The sequence below is a fragment of the Sciurus carolinensis genome, chromosome 9 (genome assembly GCF_902686445.1).
Source record: "Sciurus carolinensis chromosome 9, mSciCar1.2, whole genome shotgun sequence".
Lineage (NCBI taxonomy): Eukaryota > Metazoa > Chordata > Mammalia > Rodentia > Sciuridae > Sciurus > Sciurus carolinensis.
The window spans coordinates 135,859,788-135,880,603 of record NC_062221.1 but is presented as its reverse complement, the minus strand read 5'-3'; the positions used below and the strand labels follow the sequence as shown (position 1 = coordinate 135,880,603).

At 40.9% G+C, this 20,816-nt stretch overlaps 1 protein-coding gene across 3 annotated transcripts in view; it reads left to right on the top strand.

The window, feature by feature from the left end:
• Positions 1-292: 292 nt before the first annotated feature.
• The window catches only part of Brwd1 (bromodomain and WD repeat domain containing 1), a 119,816-nt gene continuing 99,292 nt past the window's right edge, over positions 293-20,816 (top strand). For all 3 annotated transcript variants that reach the window (XM_047563871.1, XM_047563872.1, XM_047563870.1), the window contains exons 1-8: positions 293-688; positions 763-821; positions 907-936; positions 1,060-1,119; positions 9,350-9,500; positions 11,527-11,625; positions 12,164-12,324; positions 13,953-14,174. In XM_047563871.1, the coding sequence (XP_047419827.1) occupies positions 640-688; positions 763-821; positions 907-936; positions 1,060-1,119; positions 9,350-9,500; positions 11,527-11,625; positions 12,164-12,324; positions 13,953-14,174 (831 nt within the window). In that variant the 5' untranslated portion in view covers positions 293-639. The remainder of the gene's footprint in view (positions 689-762; positions 822-906; positions 937-1,059; positions 1,120-9,349; positions 9,501-11,526; positions 11,626-12,163; positions 12,325-13,952; positions 14,175-20,816) is intronic.

The following is a 20,816-nucleotide window of genomic DNA, read 5'->3' as shown; positions in this document are numbered from 1 at the left end:
CAGGCCGCGGAGCAGCTGGCCGCGGCTCCGGCCAGAGAGGCAGTGTCGGGGGCCCGCAGAGCCTCGCGTCCTTCGAGCGACCGCTCTCCGGTGGGGGGGCAGACGCGCTGGCCTCGGGTGACCGCCCGTGACCCGCCCCTCCCGAGCGGCGACCCGCGGGGTGGGCGGCCGCGTCTGCCGCGGGCCCCGCCCCCCGAGCCCCGCCCCCGCCCGCCCGCCGACGACCTCCGCCCCCGGCTCCCGCCCTCCCGCAGCCCGTTCGCGATCGCCGCCGCCGCCGCCGCCGCACAAAGGCCGGCGCCGCCTCACCGCGCAGGGATCCGGGGCCACGCGCGCGCCCCGCCCCGCCTGGCCCGCCGTCCCCGCCCGCTCCCCGCGCCCCCGAGCCGCAGGGAGCCGCGCGAGGCGGGCGCGCTCTGACGGCGCGGCCCCGAGGCTCGCTCGCGCGGCCCCCCGAGGGACTACTTTGCGTTCCCGCGGCGGGGCTACTTCCTCCCCCGCGGAGGCGTCGGGCGCTGGCGGCGCGCACGGCATGGCGGCGGCGGCGCGCGCCTGAGGAGAGGGGACGCCGGCTCGGTCAGGCCTCGGCGCGGCCTACACGCTTCGCTCGCCCGCTCGTCCCCCGCCCCGCGCCCGGCCATGGCGGAGCCCGCGCCCGCCCGACGCCCGGTGCCGCTCATCGAGTCGGGTAAGACGCGGCGCCGCGCCCCCCGGGCCCCGCGCCCCGCGCCGCGCTGACCGCCTCCCGTCTTCCCTCCACAGAGCTGTACTTCCTCATCGCCCGGTACCTATCGGCCGGCCCGTGCCGCAGAGCCGCCCAGGTGAGCGCGGGCGGCCGCGGGGGGCGGGGGGGGGCGGCGGCGGCGGCGCGCCGGGCCGGCCGCTGACCGCGCGTCTCTGCCGCAGGTGCTGGTGCAGGAGCTGGAGCAGTACCAGGTCGGTGCCGCCGTCCCCGCGCGTCCCGCCCGCCCCGGCCCCGGCCCCGCAGGGCCCCCGCCCGCGCCCCCGCGGCCCCGCGCCGGAGCGGTGGTCACGCGGGCGCGTTTCGTGTCTTTCCAGCTGCTGCCGAAGAGGTTGGACTGGGAGGGCAACGAGCACAGCAGGAGCTACGAGGAATTGGTGAGCACCGAGCTTTCCGCCCGCGTCCTCCGCGCCGGCCCTCGCCCCGGCTCCCCGCGGCGGGCGCGCGGGGCGGGCGACCGGGACGGAGGGCCTGCTCCTGGCCGGGGTTTGTTTTGCTTTGGAGGCGGCGGGGTTTGTTTTGGCAGGAAGCGGGCTCGGGGGGCGGTGGAGGGGGCGCTGCGGGCTCGCGGCCGGGTCGGGCCGGGCCTCACCTCCAGGTGCGGCTGCCTTCGGGGGCGGTGTGCGCCCGCCAGCCACTCAGCGGGGCGCTCTCATCTCCAGCTCCCTCGGCCCGGAGCGTAAGGCGAGCTCTGATTGGCCGCCGCTCCTCTGCCCCGCCCAGGTGTTCCGACCACTTGTTCCCTAGGAATAGTCTTCGGTCTCGGAAGGTGGGGAAAGGTTCCCATCGAGGTTTTCCTTTTTCTTTTCCTCTGCAGCATGGGGAAACTGTTGCTGCTGCTTGAATATGTCACTCCCTTACTTCTCTTCTGAACAGTACAATTTTTGTTGAATGCTTTAGGAGGTTGATTTACTGAGTTTTACGCTTGGTCTTGCTGTGTATAAAAACATGAGCTTTGAATTGATAAGTGTTTTACTTTTCTGAGCACTGTCAACGTAGATAGTTTATACCTTATGTCTTTAAACTCTTAAAATATAATTCGGTTTTCTCCACAGTTATAGTAATTGCAAGGATTCATTTGTCCTTACAGAAATAAACATTTTCTTGGAAAATATTTTCGACAATTTGTATGTTGGGAGAAAAGATTTTTTGGGGTTGCCAGGCCACATTCATTGTCCTGAATAAGGAAAATAATTGGGAAGAATCCTCTGAATTAACTTCAGTTACGATTCTAAGCAGGTGCGGTGGAATCTTAACATTGTTGTATTAAAAGTAAAAAGGTATTAGCCATAGGATTTGTTATATACATATATGAACAGTAAGTATTAAATGGATGTGGGACTGGGTTTTTAGCTCAGTGGTAGAGTGCTTGCCTAGCACGAGTGAGGCACTGGGTTCCTTCCTCAGCACTACATATGTATGAATAAATAAAGGTGTTGTGTCCATTTACAACTAAAAACATTTGGAAAAATAATGGCTGTTATATGCATATTTTAACAGTAAGTATATATTTTTGCAGTTGGGATTTAATCTAGGGCCTCCAGAACTCTAAGCTAGACTCTCTACTGCAGCCATGCCTGCAGCCCTCCCCCACACCACCAAGTAGTAACATTTGAATCCTGGTGAAAGTAACAAGTTTAAATATTTCTTAGATTTTTCTCTTGAAAAGTGAACATTTTCAAAAGAATGATTTAAAAAAATCCTGCTTGAGGGCCAAATTTGTTGACTTTGGCATTTCCAATTTTCTTTTTTCCTTTTTTTTGATTGCTGCCACTGGGGTCTGACGCATGCTAGTCAAGTGCTCTGTCACTGAACTACACTCCCAGCTGAAGATTTTTTAAGTCAAGGGAACAGTAAAAGGGTTTATGTTTTACTCCTGTTGATATATAAAATGACTTTTTCAGTGAAGCAGAAAAGCATTGTTGATATGACCCTAGGGTCATGCTTTTGGAAAGAAAATTACTTAATTTTTGAAACAGTACAATTATTGTTTGCTGTAATTATTGCAAAAATTACTTAAAAAATCAGTTTTAAGTTTAAACAAGTTTTTTGCAAAAAAAAAAAATTACTTAAAATCCTCCTTGAGATATTCTGTTTAAAATTATTTAAATTATGTAATACATAACCAATATCTGGTTATGCAGATTGCAGCTCATTATGTGGGTGATTTACTGATGGGTGGGTATCCTCCTTTTTCTTTATCTCCACCCCAACCCCAGCACTCAGTGGTGGACGGCATACCACCTGTATAATTACTTCTCTTTTTTTTTAAATCATGGACATATATGTACGTTCTAAATGAAGACTTTTTTTTAATTTTTTTTTTTTTATTTTTGCAATACTGGGGATTGAACCCAGGGCCTTATGCTTTCGAGACAAGCACTCTCCCAACTGAGCTATATCCCCAGCCCTATGTGTAGGTTCTAGATATCCAATGTCTCCAATCTTTATTATTTATTTATTTTTTTGGTAGTGGGGATTGAACCTCGGGGCACTTAACCACTGAGCCACATCCCCACCTTTTTTTGATTTCACTTAGACACAGGATCTGGCTTAGTTGCTTAGAGTGTTGCTGAGACTGACTTTGAACTATTGGTCCCTCCTTCCTCAGCCTCCTGAGCTGCTGGGATTATAGGCATGTGCCACTGCACATGGCTCTTTAATATTTTTAAAAATGAAGTATTCAAATGTATATAAATGAGAATGTAATGATTTTCTGTATGCCATTAACAGATTTGAATTTGTTGCCAATTTGCTATTTACTTTGTTTTCTATTTGAGGTATGTAATTTTTAATACAAACTGTTAATTAAATTTTCAAACAAAAATGGAATAATGGGGTGTGGTGGCACATGCCTATAATCTCCGTGACATGGGAGGCTGAGGCTGGAGGACTGAATGTTTGAGGACAGCCTGGTCAGGGATAGGGATGTCACTAGGTGGTAAAATGCCCCTGGGGTTCAATCCCTAGAACCAAAAAAAAAAAAAAAAAAAAAAAAAAAAAAAAAGAAACCACCACTAGGTACCCATTATCCAGTGACTAATCATCTGCTAATCTTTGTCCCACTGTTGTTTTTAAGCAGTTTCCAGATAACCATTCATTTTTTTTTTTTTTTTTTTTGTGGGGGGGGGGTATGGGGATAGAACCAGGACCTTCAGCATGATAGGCAAGCACTCTGTTACTGAGCTACATCCCTGGCCCTTTAAACGTTTTTATTTTGGCTGAGGGTCTTGCTAGCTCAGGCTGGCCTCAAACTTGTAATCCTTCTGCCTAAGTTTCCGGGGGAGGTGGGATTACAGGCTGTGCCACTGTGCCTGGCTTCAGGTAGCCATTCATTTCATTGGTTAATATGCTGGAGTATTTTAAAGCAAATACCAAGTGGTGAATTCATCTCTAAATTGTTCAGACTGCATCTCTATAAAGGCCTATTCAGTGGTAGAGTATGTACTTATCATGAAGACTGAATTGGATCTCTAGGACCACAATGAAAAAAGGATTTTTTTTTTTTTTTTGGAACTGCGACTTGAACCCAGGGGCACTTAATCAGTGAGCCACCTCCCCCTCCCCAGTTCTTTTTATTTTTTGAGAAAGCCTATCAGGCCCTATTGTTTAGGGCCTCGAATTTGAGATTCTCTTGCCTCAGCCTCCTGAGTTGCTGGGATTATAGGTGTACTCCACCATGTCTGGCTTCCCTGAATGTTTTTTTATGATTACTTCAAATTCAGGTCCATGGCAGGTGTATGGTACACCTGTAATCCCACTGGCTCTGGAGCCTGAGGTGAGGATTACAAGTTCAAGGCCACCTTCAGCAGTTCTGGGAGGCCCTAAGCAACTGAGTGAGACCCTGTCTCAAAAAATATAAAGGACTAGAATTGTGGCTCAATGGTTTAGTGTCCCTGTGTTCAGTCCCCAGTATGTGGCGGCGAGGTGGGAGGAGGCGAGGATTCAGGTCCACGCATTGCATTGATTATATAAAATTGAACCATTGTGTTCCTATGCTACTGATTTACTGAAGAGACAGACATCTGTCATATCCTGGATTTGTCATTGTTTCTTCATGAAGTTACTCCATTTTGTCAGTGGTTCTGATTTTTTTGATGAGAGTCATCTTGGAACTTCGTATGTTCTACATGTCCAGAGTGGGCCCCAAACTAGTTAAATCAGAATCTTTATGGTGGGACTGGGCATTCATTTTTTCCCCCCATGGTGAAATGCAAGAAAACCCCCCAAACCTTTAATGGCTATAGCTGTATTGGGAAGGCAATGTGAGCTCTAGCATTTTGGCCCTGTCTTCCAGAGAACTGGGGGCAGCTTTAGATTTAGTAGAGGAAGACCACACACCGGTAGCTCTTTTAAAGTATCATATTTTTTTGGTACTGGGGATTGAATCCAGGGGCACTTAACCACAGAGCCACATCCCCAGCCCTTTTCTGTATTATTTAGAGACAAGGTCTCTCTGAGTTGCTTAGTAACTCACTGAGTTGCTGAGACTGGCTTTGAACTCACAGTCCTCGTGCCTCAACCTCCCAAGCTGCTGGGATTACAGACTTGTGACACGACCAGCTTAAATTTGTTCTTCATTTCTAGCTTCTGGAGATACTGGGCATAATTATTATTTTTTTAAAAGGTGGTTCTAATGTCACTGTTTATAAATCTCCAGTTTATTTTAGATTTGTGATTGCTGTTAACTCCAACAATTGGGAGCAAGAATACTTTGGTACTTCTGCTTAAAAGAATTAAGATTGACTGTCTTAATACCTAACTCTGCTTTAACAATTGGGCCAGTTATAATTCATAGATCTCCTGAAAATTTCAGTTAAGTTCTGAAGTGGGAAAGAGGAAGAAGAAACTAGAGTTATATGATTGGGCATGAGAATTTCAAAGGACTAGGTTTGTAAAGGAGGGGCTTGTTTATTTTGTACCAGGACTTGAAAGCGGGGGCGTTTAACTACTGAGCCACACCCCTAGCCCTTTTTATTTTATTAATTTTTTTTAATAATTATTTTTATGCACTGTTAATTAAGGATTAAATCCAGTGTCCCACACATGCTAGGCAAGCACTCAACTACTGAGCTACAGCCCCAGCCCCCATTTAAAAATTTTGAGACAGGGTCTCACCAAATTGCTAAGGGCCTTACCAAGTTGCTGAGGCTTGCTTTGAGCTTGGGCTCTTCCTGTTTCAGCATCCAACGTTTTTGGGATTGTAGGTGTGCACCACCGCGTGTGGCTTTGACACTCTTTTTTGGTGGGGAGGAGGAGCACTCGACCATGGAGCCACATCTCCAGCCCTGTTTTGTATCTTATTTAGAGATGGGGTCTCACTAAGTTATTTAGCACCTTGATTTTGCTGAGGTTGGCTTTGGATGCTCCATCCTCTGCCTCAGGCTGCTGAGCCACTGGGATTACAGGCATGTGCTACTGTTCTTGGCTTGACTGACAGATTTTTAAGCCTGTATTTTTCTTGATATTGTTGAAATTATTTTCCTAGTTACATTCATCTCTGTACTTTTGCACTGAGCTGATTTCTTGCAGCATTGTGTGGAAGTTTATGTATTGACATTTGAAGTACAAAGTGCTAATTACTATTAGGGACTTCTGAGGACTACCCTGGTTTTGTTGCTTTTCAGTTTTTTTTTTTTTTTTTTTTTTTTTTTGCGGTGCTGGGGATTGAACCCAGGGCCTTTTGTTTGCAAGGCAAGCACTTTACCAACTGAGCTATATCCCCAGCCCGTTTTTCAGTTTTGTGTTGGCATATCTGCCAGGAGGTGGGGAGAATGAGTCAGATTGAGAAGTCAAAGGTATTTTATCGAGCTCTTGCTGCTGCCAGGGCTTATGAATAAAAACTTTACGTTGGGTCCAGGATTATTTTGTATTTGGGTTAATGATGAACAGCAAAAGGTGATTTTTATCAATAGTTTATTACAGGTTATAACTATGATACAGCTCTATAATTACAAGTTTGAGCTTTTCTTTAGAGCAGTGTTTCTCCGTTTGAATCATGGAGTATGTTGGCATCGCAGTGCCTTGGGGAGTGCTGCTGGCATTAGTGGTTGGGGGCCAAGGACACTGGGGTCGGCATGTGGGATTAGTCCTTCACAGTGATGTTTGTCATTCCTTGAATGCTGGCGATCTATGATTGTGATCCCTTAGGGATGCAGCTTTAAATTTTATGCTAGTTACATTAGTATCAGGTAACGTGCATACATGAATTAAAACTACACAGTAGTCTGTTTTTGTGTTTTATTTTTCTTAAAGTGTAACATCAAATACACATGAATATTTTATAGTATTCAAGTTGATAAATGCTGGCATATGTTACACCTGTGAACCCATCACCATATTGAAGATGGTGAATGTGTCTCTCTTCCAGAAATCTTTGGTTCCTTGGAAATTCCTCCCCATACCTATGCACTACCTTGTCACGTTTGTCATGTTTGATATGTCCTCTGTGACTATATTTAGTTTCTATTTCCTAGAGGTTAATATAAGTGAAATCATAGTTATGTACTTTGTTCTGGCTTTCAGCATAATTCAAAGATTCATGTATTCTGTCAGTTCATTTCTTTTATTGATAAATTGTATTTTGTTGTGCAGATACATCAGTGTATTCATTCACCTATTAGTGAACATTTTTGTTGTATCCTTTTTCTATTGCAAGGAAAGCTGCCAACATTAATATATAAACTTCTCTGTGGACATGTGCTTTTTTTCATGCTTAAATACCTAGGAATGGAATGGAGCATGGTATCACATGCCTGTAATCCCAGTGACACTGGAGGCTGAGGCAGGAGAATCTCAAAATCAAGGCCAGACTGAGCAATTTGGTGGGACCCTGAGCAACTTAGCAAGACCCTGTTTCAAAATAAAAAAGGACTGGAGACGTATCTCAGTGGTAAAGTGCCCTTGGGCTCGATGCCCAGGATAAAAAAAAAAAAAAAAAAAATCTAGGAGTGGAATAGCTGGATTATGTTAGGGGTATGTGTGTGCATATACTTTTTTTTTTTTTTTTTTTTTTTTTTTTGAGATAACTGAGGATTGAACCCAGGAGTATTCTACCTCTGAGCTAGATTCCCCAGTCCTTATTTTTGTTTTGAGACGGGGTCTCTCTCAGTTGCCTGCACTGGCCTCAAACTGGATATGCTCCCGCCTCAACCTCCTGAGTGACTGAGATTATGTCCTGAGGTGTATGTCCTGTGCTCAGCTTATGTATGATTTTTAAAGAAACTCTTGAACTGTTTTCAAAATTCCTGGTAGTGGTTTATTTTCCCATCAGCAGTTTTCTCCAAATTTTTGCCATGTGTGATCTGGTCAGTTCTTTTAATTGTAGCCATCCTCACAGGTGTGCAGTAGTATCTCCTTGCAGTTTCAGTGTTTATTTTACTACTTAATAATGTCGATCACCTTCACATGTTGATTTGCCACGTGTATTACCTTCTTTGGTGATGTGTCTGCTCAAATCTTTTACTCTGTAAAATGGATTGTCACTGTTGAATTTTGAATATTGAGTATTGTTGAGTTTGAATAATGTTGAGAACTCTGAGTTCTTTATTCTGGATATAGGTCCATCATGAGACATGTACTTGGCAAGTATCTTCCCTTGGCCTTTAGTAGTCTCTTCATTTGCTTAACAGTGTTTTTTTTTTTTTTTTTTTTTTTTTTTTTGCGGTGCTGGGGATTGAACCCAGGGCCTTGTGCTTGCGAGGCGAGCACTCTACCAACTGAGCTATTTCCCCAGCCTTTTAACAGTGCTTTTGAAGAAAGGAAGATGTTTTGATGAAGTCTGGTTTATCATTTTTGTTCTTTCATGATTTGTGCTTTGGTTGTCTTATTAGAATTCATTGCCTAACCCCAGGTCATAAAGGTTTTCTTTGATGTTTTGTTTTACGAATTTTTTTGACCTTAGGTTATTTGTGTTCCATTCTGAGATAATTTTTGTTGATGCTGGGAGGTGTGGATCCAAACTCATTACTTTTAAATTTTTGGCAAATGAATATCCAGTTATTCCAGCACCATTTGTTGAAAAGACTAATTTTTCCTCTACTGAATTACCTTTACACCTTAGTCAAAAATCAGTGGTCTGAGTATATGCAGGTTTCGTTTTGGACAATTTGTTCCATTGATCTCTTTATCTAAATACTGATAATAATATACTGTTTTAGTTTCTGTGGTTTTATAACCAGTCTTGAAAAACAATATTGTTAGCCTTGCCGCTATTGTTAGCCCTGCCGCTTTGTTCCCTTTCAAAGCTGCTTTGACTTTTTTGTTATATTTATAGAGATTTAAGAATAATATTGTCAGTTTTACCAAAAAAAAAAAAAAAAACCGGGCTGGGACTGTAGCTTAGTTGATAGAGTGCCTGCCTCCCAAGCACAAGGCCCTGGGTTCAATCCCCAGCACTGCAAAAAAGCAAAAAGCCCACTTGAATTTTGATTGGGATGGGTTTGTATCTGTAGTTCAGTTCACTGTTTCAGTTGTCATGATTTCTCCCAGCATGTTTTGTAGTTTTCAGTGTGTTTCACATGTGTTGTCAGATTTATCCCTAAGTATTTAATGGTTTTTTTTTTTTATATTATTTAGTGTGTTATTAAAACTTAACTCTCCAACCAGGTCTTGTCCAATAAGCATGTGGCTCCTGATCATCTGTTGCAAATCTGCCAGCGCATCGGTCCTATGTTGGATAAGGAAATTCCACCCAGTATTTCAAGAGTCACTTCTTTACTTGGTGCAGGAAGGCAGTCTTTGCTTCGTACAGCAAAAGGTACCTTAATTTGAAGAAGTGTTCTGCTTTGTATTAATAGCATAATAATTACTATAATTGTGACGTAATGTAAGCATTGTGGAAGAAAGGTGATATGTAACTTAAATCATGTGTGGACTATAAAATTCTCTGCATTTAGCATAGAACATTGAATCCTATTACATAAGTGTTTAATGGGTCTTCTGCATTTAAAAAATTGCTAAAGATACAGATGTTAAGCTAAAAAGCTTGAATTTATTCTGAGATGTGTTTGAGGTTTTATCAATGTGAGTTCTTAATTTTCCATTTTGTAGCTCACTCATAATTTATTGAATGTAATTGTATGTGTCTAATAAACTCTTTAAATGTTAGAAGTATTTCCTTTGCTATTTAGATTCCAAGAGCCCTTTGTTACAAGGGGAAGTGATTTCTAAGGTTGGTAGTGGTTTGAAAACAAGCACCAAAAATGTAAAGTTGCATGGTTCTTTTTCATTTTTTTTTTTTCCACTAATTTTTTGGCAAAGTTTGTGCTAGCAAAATGTTTGAAATTGCTATTTTTCTGTTAGCTTGGTATAAATGACTTAGACTAAGTACATGTATGTGATATGATCTATGTATATTGTGGCTAAACTGCTAATGGGCAAGATGGTTGGTTCCTCTGATCCCGAGGCTCCTCCCTTGACTCTCCAAGAGCAGTCGCTGGGATGCTCCCTCTTTAGAGGCACCATCAAGATACAAAGCTTGACTGAGGAAGAACAGCCTCCCCCTTGGTTCCCTGCCAGACTGGTTTGTCCAGTTAGCTGTTTCCTAGTGCTGCATAGCCATGCCACATGGTGGCTGTAATCAGGAAACGGTTGGTATTCCTCCTTTTCTGTGTCCCTATTCACCTGTAATTACTCTGTTGTAGGCTGTGACTTCATAGTTACTGGGGTAGCCTGTTTTCCTGTTTTCTCTTCTGTGTCAAGCTCAATGTTGTGTTGTGATGAGCACTGCTTTAGAACTGGCAGACCTTAGAAGAGACTTGGTCAAGTGTGTAGGACAGGGCCCTGTTTCTCCATTGTTTTGTATGGTGCCATGAGAGGATGCCTTGTAACTGCTCTGTGGTCATGATAGTGGTAATGGATCCATTCATGTAAAACTCTATATGCCTGTTAGTTTGGGGCACCCGAGGCTCATGGAGGTTAAGTGTGATGCTGTCCCTCCCTTGTCTTTTGAGTTGTGAGGTAGTAAACTCCAGCACAGCAGACCGCCATGACCTGTGTCCTGCTGTTGTCTCCTAGGAGGGAAGACATTTTTTCTTCAGTTCATTTGCTTGTAGGTCAGGGGGGGATGGAACTTTTTGAGTTAGTGTTCAGACTCACAGATCCTGCATATGTGCTCTTCTCTGAAGATCATCTGTGATCCTAAAATAAAGGGAAAGCTATTTGTCAGTACTTCCTAAAGAGACTAAAGTCATGACAGTATTGGCCAAATTAATTTTAAGACTAAACAAGTCAAGGATTTTTATATGTCAAAGACATTAAAATTTTTCTCAATCTTTGATTTTTGAAAAGTTGGATCAGTTGTGATTAAGATCTTTAATCTTTAATATTATGTAATTCTGCATTAAAAAATAAACACTTATTTGGCATTAAATGGGACTTGAAAAAAAAATTGATTTTATTGCTCATTATTTCTGATCAATGGATCTCTTTAAAGGTCCTGAAACCTTTGAGCCTCAGTTACCTCATTTGTAAATTGGCGAAAATACCTACCTCACAGGGTTGTTGTGAGGGTTTAATGAGATAATGTATGTGGAAAGCACTTTGTGGATTGTAAAGTGCTACACAAATGTTAGTTGTTGTTGCTGCTGTATCTGAGATGTCTTAAGTTTTTTTTTCCCCCTTCAGAAATAGTCTAATAAACCACCAGGGCTTTTCTGTTAAAGTATATTATAGTTGGTAAAACTCTGAATAAACAGTTTATTACAATATACGTAAGTATTCTATAAAATCTTTCTTGGGGTTAACTTTCAAGATTTTATGTGTATCTAAAATTCATTTTAAAGACTGCAGGCACACAGTCTGGAAGGGCTCTGCCTTTGCTGCTCTTCACAGAGGAAGACCTCCTGAAATGCCCGTGAATTACGGCTCCCCACCAAATCTTGGTAAGTGAGGTTGGCCTGTGTGATACCTGAAGTTCTTTTTAATCTCTTGACAAAATTTGTAAATGTTATATTAAACTTAAAAAGGAAATACCGTAAGTGTTGCTTTTAAGTAGTAATATGTTTCAAATTTCAAATATTTTCTTAAAATAATAAAATTAACGAATGCAATCATTATGTTAAGAAGTCTGAACTGGGTGTGGTGGCGCATGCCTATAATCCCAGTGAGGCTGAGGCAGGAGGAATGTGAGTTCAAAACCAGCCTCAGCAACTTAGCGAGGCCCTGTCTCTAAATAAAATATAAAAAAGGACTGGGGATATGGCTCAGTGGTTCAGTGCCCCTGGGTTCAATCCCTGGTACCAAAATAAAAATTAAAATAGTAGTCTGTATTAGTGATTATGATAGAATAGAATTGGAAAGAAACTTGTGTCCTTAGAATTCCTCAAACATTCTGTGACCCTCTAGAAATTTAGTTTTTCTTGGTTTTTTACAAAAATATTGGCCTTCCCCTTAACCATTTTCATTGTTTTTATTTCCTAGTGGAGATTCATCGAGGAAAACAGCTCACAGGGTGTTCCACTTTTAGCACAGCATTTCCAGGAGCTATGTATCAGCATATAAAAATGCACAGAAGGATTCTTGGACATCTATCTGCTGTTTACTGTGTAGCATTTGATAGAACAGGACATAGAATCTTTACAGTGAGTTAACATTTTAAACTAAATTGGGTAGTCCCTGGAGCACTTTAGTGTGTGCTTCAGCATCATTTAGGAAATCTTATAAAATTTGTAGATTGTTTCCCATCTTAAGAGATTTCAACCAAGTACGTCTGGTGTGGGGCCCATTAATTTGTTTTAAATAAGTACCTCAAAGTGATTTAGCAACAAATAGTCCTATGTGCTGTTTTGAGAGCTGTGACTTAGAGCTATTGTTCTTAAGCATGATCAAGGATGCTTAAAAATATGCCCATCTGGCTGGTGCTGTGGCTCCTTGCTACTTGGGAGCCTGAGGCAGGAGGAGTGCAAGTTTGAGGCCTGTTTGTGCAATTTAGCTAGACCTTGTACCAAAATGAAAAATGGAAAGGGCTAGGGATGAAGCTTAGTGGTAGAGTGCCCCTGGGTTAATCCCTAATACTTCCCCACCTTTAAAAATATACATACACCCCTGGGTGCCACTGCCTGTAATCCCAATAGCTTGGGAGGCTGAGGCAGGCAGATTGCAAGTTCAAAGTGAGCTTCAGCAACTTAGCAAGACTCTAAGCAACTTAGTGAGACCCTGTCTCAAAATTAAAAAAAAAAAAAAAAATAATAAAAATAAGGAAAAAACAGGCTGGGGTTGTGCCTGGGTAGTTAAGTGCCTCTCAGTTCAATCCCTGGAACCCCCCCTCCCAAACACACATACACACACACGATATTCATTTTTTGTTCATTTTGGACTTACTGAATTGTCACTTTGTAGTTAATCCAAGTTTGTATTAACCCAAAGTCCAAAAACAAGAAATTGCCAAGCCGTTAGAGAGATTCATACATTGATTGATCACCGATTCTGGAAAATGGATTGATCATAGAAGAGCATTTCTGTGTTCAAGTAGTTATTGGAAAGCTCTACAGAAATATTTGGAATTTAATATTTTTAATGTTTTTAAGGGAAACTTAGAATGTGTGAGAAGCTTAACTTTAATTCTGCAGGTGTATACTCTGATGAATGATGGGTGCTGGCTGGTACGGTAAATGTGAGACTTTGGTTATTTGAAATAAGAGTGCTTTTCCCTTTTTTTTTTTTTTTTTTTTTTTTTTTGGCGGTACTGGGGATCGAACCCAGGGCCTTATGCTTGCAGGGCAAGTACTCTACCAACTGAGCTATCTCCCCAGCCCACTTTTCCCACATTTTGAGGGGTGGTAGTTGGGAGGGATTGTCACTGAGTCATGTTTCTCAGGCTAAGAAATCTAGATCTGTCCTAACATTTATCATCTTATTTAACTTGATGAGCTGGACTAACATTTAGCCATTGTTAACCAATACAGTTGAGAAGGAATTTTTAGTTGAGTGTATCACTTGGTAGAGAATTTTGGGGAAAGTAGTATTTATAAGGTGATCTGACTCATAGATATGGTAACTTCACAGTATCTTTATGTAGACTTTTTTTTCCTTTGAAGAAAAATAGAACTCCTTACATGTTTTGACCGTAAGAATCATTTACAGAGTGTTGTACAATTGGAAGGAAGGGAGGAGTTAGATATTTGATTTGCCTAGTATGTAAAAAGTACTCTCTTCAGTGATTTAGAAGATTGGCTGTACTGACATTATGTTTGGTGTATTTTTTCTTAAGGGTTCAGATGATTGTTTGGTGAAGATTTGGTCAACACATAATGGCCGCCTGTTATCCACATTAAGAGGTCATTCTGCAGAAATTTCAGATATGGCAGTAAACTATGAGAACACTATGATTGCTGCAGGGAGCTGTGATAAAATTATCAGAGTGTGGTGCTTGAGAACTTGTGCCCCTGTTGCAGTGCTCCAAGGACACACAGGATCCATTACATCTCTACAGGTAAACTAGCTCAGTGGACACATGTGCTATCACCCTTGCCTTCAAAACTTTCTCTTTGGAATAGAAAAAGTATGAAGGGTGCTTAATAATTATATGATGTGTTTTAAAATTAGATATAATCAAGAGAAAATTGTCATTTTTCTTCCGAAAATCATGGAGGGGGTAATACAAAAATAAAATGTAGCAGAACCTTATTTAAAAACTTCGAGTGACTTATTGCCTCTTTGAAACTGAGTATTGAGCTGCATGAATGTCAATTACAAACTGGTGACAGATTTTCTCTGGTTTTGGTGGTATTGGGGATTGAACCCATGGCCTCAGTCATGCTGGGCACGTGCTCTACCACTGAGCTGCATCCCCAGTCCTCTTTATTTTTTATTTTATTTTCAGTACTGGAGATTGAATCCGGAGGATTTTTACTACTGAGCTACATCCCCAGCCCTTATTATTATTATTATTATTATTTTTTTTTTTGAGAGAGTCTTGCTAAGTTGTCTAGGTTGAACTCTTAACAAGTATGTGGGATTACAGGCATGTGCCACTGCACCCAACTATTTTTAAAACTTGTGAATTTTGATGAGTTGATTAAATTTGCTGAAATATTAGAAGAAAAATGTCTTTTCCATAATAAGTGGAGGATTATCTTGAACCTTTACAAAATGGAGTAGTGTGGCACACCCCTGTGGACCTATTAGCCTGTGGCTATTCTTTCCCAGCCATTTTGCCTTGTGCTTAAAGTCTAGATTTCCTATTTCTTTTGCAGACATTTTAGTATGTATTTCTAAAATACAAGGATCTGGTTTTTTTTTTTTTTTTTTTTTTTTTTTTTTTGTGCTGGGAATCGAACCCAGGGCCTTGTGCTTGCAGGGCAAGCACTCTACTGACTGAGCTATCTCCCCAGCCCAAGGATCTGTTTTTGAAATACAACCAGGAAATTATTATCACATGCTCTTTATGTTCACATTTACAGTTACTTTGTGAATGGCATGATTTTATTTAGTTTGAATCAGGAGCAAAATAAAGCCTGGACTTCACAGTTGGTTGCTATAGATTAAGAAAGGTAAACCATAAATTTTATCCCCCTTGCCAGTTTTTCTTTGTTGAAGGAACCTAGGTTGTTTGTTGTAGTTTACCCAGAGTTTGGATGTTAACAATTGAATTTGTGGGGTTTAATATGGTCCTCTATTTCTCTTAGTTTGGTGGTTGTATCCAGAACAGTAGTTACCTTTAATGTGCATGAAAATCACCTGGAGGGCTTGCTTAAAACAACTGTTAGGCACCAGTGTGAGGATTCTGAATTAAAATGTCTGGAATGGGACCTGAAAATTTGCATTTATATTGCATGTTTCCAGATGCCACTGTTCATTGAGAATGGGTCACATTGAGATGTAAATTTTTGTGTCAGAAGAAGCAAAATGTCTGGGGATATCTCTACAGTATATTCATTGATTGCTGCCTTAGATTCATTAGTTTACTTGGGACTGAAAATGGTGCTATTCTGCCATTTTTTTGAAAATTACATTTTGTTAGACTGAAGTCACTTGTTAGATGATTTGTAAGGCTTTTAGCAGCATGTTCGTGTCTGTGATTTGAAGTTGGTTAAAATTATGGGAGCGCTTCAATTTTTACATGTGGTTTTCTCTAGGCTATACATTATTGGTCTCTTTATGTGGTGTGAAGTTCTGTGCTAAAAGGTGACTTGACTGGGCGTGGGGGTGGTGCCTGTAGTCCCAGCTACTCTGGGGACTGAGGTGGATCACCTGAGCCCAGGAATTGGAGATAGCTTAGGCACCAAGAGAAATCCTGTTTTAAGAGAGGGAAAAAAGTGACTTTTCAACACTTCTGGTCAGTATTTTCAAAGACACAAGTTATTTATTTTTTATGAAAAGGTTATATTGAAATTGTGTTTTACTTTGAAAGTTTAAGGAAGAACTTTGGATGTACATTTAATTTTAGGCAAGAAGTAGTTCTGTGGAAGGTTTTATAGTTGGAAAGTTAAATCCTAGATAGGTTTCACAGTTTATATTTTATAATTTGATGTGAACTTGTAGGCAGTATAGCAGCAAATAAGAAAACCTATGCTACTTTGATAGGATGTGTGTTTTCAAGCCATTTTGTCATTCTTCAATGTGAAAATGGAACTCTGGTCTTTCCTGAAACCATTTGTTTGGTAGTGGGAGCCCACATATGTTCATTGTCACCCGGAGGGGTTCCAGGGAGATCCTAGAGAGGGGAATCTCAATTTAGGACCTCACCTGACTGAATGGAATTTTAGCATGTATGTTATATACTGAGGCATGAGATTGATTTAGGAAAGCTAGGACTACACAGTGAAGAGAGAATGCGGGCTATCATTTGAGAGAAGAGTATTTGGGTTCTTGGGTTCTTTTAAAGAAAACTTGGTGAGGTGGTCATTAAAGGTATTGTGGATGGTATTAGTATCAGGTGATCCCATGATGGTTTAGTGGACTGGCTACTCTGTCTTTGACATTTACATTATCTGATCAAAAGAAATAACAAGGGGAAAGTACCCTATTTTGATCTCCCTTTGTGTAGTCTGTTCTAAAAATGTATTAATGGGCTAATTAACGGTGCACAGGGCATTTTTTTTTTTTTTATATAAGTAAGTTAATTTTCAGTAACTTCAATTTTTTAGTGCAGATTTGTACATTTCCCAGAAATTTGGGAGTGACAGATCTGGAGAAAAACTGACTTGGAGAGTGACAAGCCTGACAGAGAACTGGCCTGGGAAGGAAGGCATGTGGAACTTTACCACAGGCTTAGATTATAGTTAGTCTTTTTTCCCCTTTTTGAAAGTTTCCTTTTTATCTTGACTTTCTTTATTCTATCCTACTTCATTTATCACTGAATTTACCTGAAAAATCTACTTAGATGGTAGTATTGTTTAAAATATATTTTTAGTTGTAAATGGACCTTCATTTTTATGTGTTGCTGAGAATTGAACCCAGTGCCTCATACATGCTAGGCAAGTGCTCTGCCACTGAGCCACAACCTGGACCTGTAGTATATTTTTATTTGCTCTCAGAAGTTTTACTTGCCACTGATTACTTGAAGCTTCCATACTTGGTATCTATAGTAGCCATTTTTTAATTTCAGTAAAGTTTTTTTTTCCAATTTATTAAAGTGCAAGTAATACTGTTTATAGAAAGATTAGACATTAAGAGCAAATAAAATAAAACTTCTTAATCTTAACATATAGGAATAATCACTGGTCGTATTTTAGAATGTACTTTTCTCAAGGAAAGCACAACAGATTTCATTTTAACCCACTATATATTCTTTGGTGTTTTGTTTTTTTGGGGGGGGTACTGGGGATTGAACCCAGGGGCGCTTAGCCACTGAATCATATCCCCAGCTCTTTTTTTTTTTTTTAAATAAAAAAAAAAATTTTTTTTTTTTGTAGTTGTAGATGAACAGAGAAAGCCTTTTATTTATTTATTTTTTTATGTGATGCTGAGGATCGAACCCAGTGCCTTACACATGCTAGGCAAGTGCTCTACCTCTGAGCTACAGTCCCAGCCTCCCAGCCCTTTTTTATTTCGTTTAGAGACAGGGTCTCACTAAATTGCTTAGGAGCTTGCTAAATTGCTGAGGCTGACTTTGAGCTCGTGATTCTCCTGCCTCAGTCTCCTGAGCTGCTGGGATTACATGCGTGTGCCACTGCACCTGGCTAAGCCAGTGTATATTCTGAAAGATGTTAGTAATAAGGCATAACCAGTTATAGCCAGAAGTAGAATCTCTGGTTAATCTGACAGTAGTTTGTGAACTTTCCCCAGGAATGAAACATCTTAATATATAGTTGACTCAAACTGGTTTTCTTTTTAAAGACAACTGAAAATTCTGGAAAGAGATGAACAAAACCCTGAAGTACCAATATAATGAGAAAATTAAGTTGTCAGTATGAGCATAATTACATTAGTGGTAAATGAACTAAATGGTCCAGATAAGACGCAGAGACTTCAAACTTAGTTAAAAAATAAAACCCAACTATATGCCTTACTTTCAATATAAGAATATACAATGGGGCTGGGAATATAACTCAGTTGTAGAGTGCTTGCCTCTCAAGCACCAGGCCCTTGATTCATTTCCCAGCACCACACACAACACACACACACACATACACACACACACACAATGTCAAAAGTAGAAGATGGGAGAAATTATTTTGCAGACATTAATCAGAAGGCTGGTGCAGTCATAATAATATCATAGATTTGAGGCAAATAACATCTTTAGCAAGAAAGGGATAATCGATAGTGATCAAACATTTCATTAAACAAGAGTTTTCAGTAGTATAGCCTCAAAATACGTAAAACAAAAGTAGATTCTTTGGCAAGAAATAGACTTTCATAATTGTAATGGGGAAATTTAGGTATCTCTGTCTCTTAGTGACTGAAATAATCTTATTAAGAATATAGGGGCTGGAGGGCTGGGGAGATAGCTCAGTTGGTAGAGTGCTTGCCTTGGGAGCACAAGGCCCTGGGTTCAATCCCCAGCACCGCAAAAAAAAAAAAAAAAAAAAAAAAAAAAAAAGAATATAGGGGCTGGGGAGATAGCTCAGTTGGTGGAGTGCTTGTCTTGTAAGCATAAGGCCCTGAGTTCGATCCCCACCACCCAAAAAAAAAAAAAAAAGAATGTAGATTCGAGGGGCGCAGTTGTAGTTTAGAGGCAGAACTCTTGCCTAGCGTGTGTGAGGCACTGGGTTCGATCCTCAGCACCACATAAAAATAAAATTATTGTGTCCATTTACAACTATAAAAAAAAGGAAGAAAAAATATAGATTTGAACTAAGAGTCTTGTTATACATTTAGAACCTTGCATTTAATATTTATATCACTTCTTTTTGGTCATTAAATAGGGTGTTTATTGTGTAAATATTGTCCCCATTTTCTGAGCATCAAAGTGTCAGTCTCAACAGATTTAAAAGTACTGTAATTATACTGTTGACAGAAGACATCTATAATGAAGACATATTACCAACAGCCAGAATTGTTAACAGAGCAGTCTTTAATTTTATAAGTTAAGTAATAAAATAACACAAACACCAATGAAGAAATAACAGTAGACATTTAAGAATATTTTAAACTGGTTAGGAATGAAACTATTACAAATAAAAATTAGCGAGAGGTACTGTTTGGGATTCAACCTCCAAAGTTTTGTTACTTTGTGATTCTTGCCTCTGGTTCTCAGACCTCTCTGTAGTTCCTCTATTGAATAGGATTGACCTGTGTCACTTAAAGGGTACAGGGAAAATAATGTAGTGTGACTCTTTCTTTTTTTTTTCTTTTTTCTTTTTTTTTTTGCAGTGCTGGGGATCCCAGGGCGTTGTGCTTGCAAGGCAAGCACCTTACCGACTGAGCTATCTCCCCAGCCCTGTAGTGTGACTCTTAATGCTAGGTAGTACAGACATGACAGCCTCTGCCCTATGGAGAATCACTCATTTTGAGGGAAGCAAGCTGTCAGATAAGGATAGGCAGTCTTATGGGAAGGTTTTTGTGGTAGTAACTGAAGTCTCCCACTCAGCCATGTGAGCAAGCCATTTTGCAAGCAGATCCTCTATCCTCAGTTAAGTCTTCATGTGACTGTAGCCAGGTCAGTGTGTTGACTACAGCCTCTTGAGTCAGACATAGCTAGCTGAACTCCTGATTCTTGACTCAATGGAGACTCTGAGATAATAGATAATGTTTTGGGCAGCTTAATTTTGGGATGATTTGCCATATAGTTATATATATTTAATATATAGTTGAAGTTTTGCTGAAAGGGAGATTTATAGCATTCAATGCATATGTTGAAAAGGAAGCAGAAAAGCAAGGCCCAGTGGTGCATGCCTGGTCCCAGCTACTCAGGAGGCTGAAGCAGGAGGATTGCTTGAGACCAGGAATTTGAGACCAGCCTGGCAGCAGAGAGACGCTCTCTCTTAAAAAAAAAAAAAAGAAAAAAAGAAAAAAGGTAAAAAGTTGAAATTCAGAGAGATCCAAGTGTATTTTTGAGAAATTAGAAGACAACCAATAGAGAAGGAAGGATTTATGAAGAGAAGTATAGATGGAAAAGAGATATGAGTAGAATGGTTTTTGAAAAACTATGCTGGTAAAATACTTAGATTAATCATGGAATAAAAATTTGTGACAGATAACCATCAGATTTGAAAAAGTCATCACTACATATCCTTCATATAATAAAAGAGAGGATATTGTAAATAGCTTGGTAAAAATGGAAGCTAAATACTAAAAAAAAAAAAATACTTATCAAGACTCACACAGCTAGGCATGGTGGTCCATGCCTGTAGTCCCAGTGACTCATGAAGCTCAGGCAAGAGGATCACAACTTCAAAGCCAGCCTTAGCTATTTAGCGAGACCCTAAACAGCTTAGTTGAGACCCTGTCTCAAAATAGGAAAGTCTGGGGATGTGGCTTAGTGGTTAAGTGCCCCTGGGCTCAATCCCTGGTACATCCCTCCTTACCCCCTCACCCCCACTCCATCAAAAAACAAAACAAAACTTAATAGACCTGTAACTGTTGAATGCACTGACTCAGTAGTTAAAGATCTTTTTCATCTCTGAATGTTTGTCAGAAATGTTTTATCTGATTCTCATCTGGAAGCAGTCAAACAAATTAATTGAGG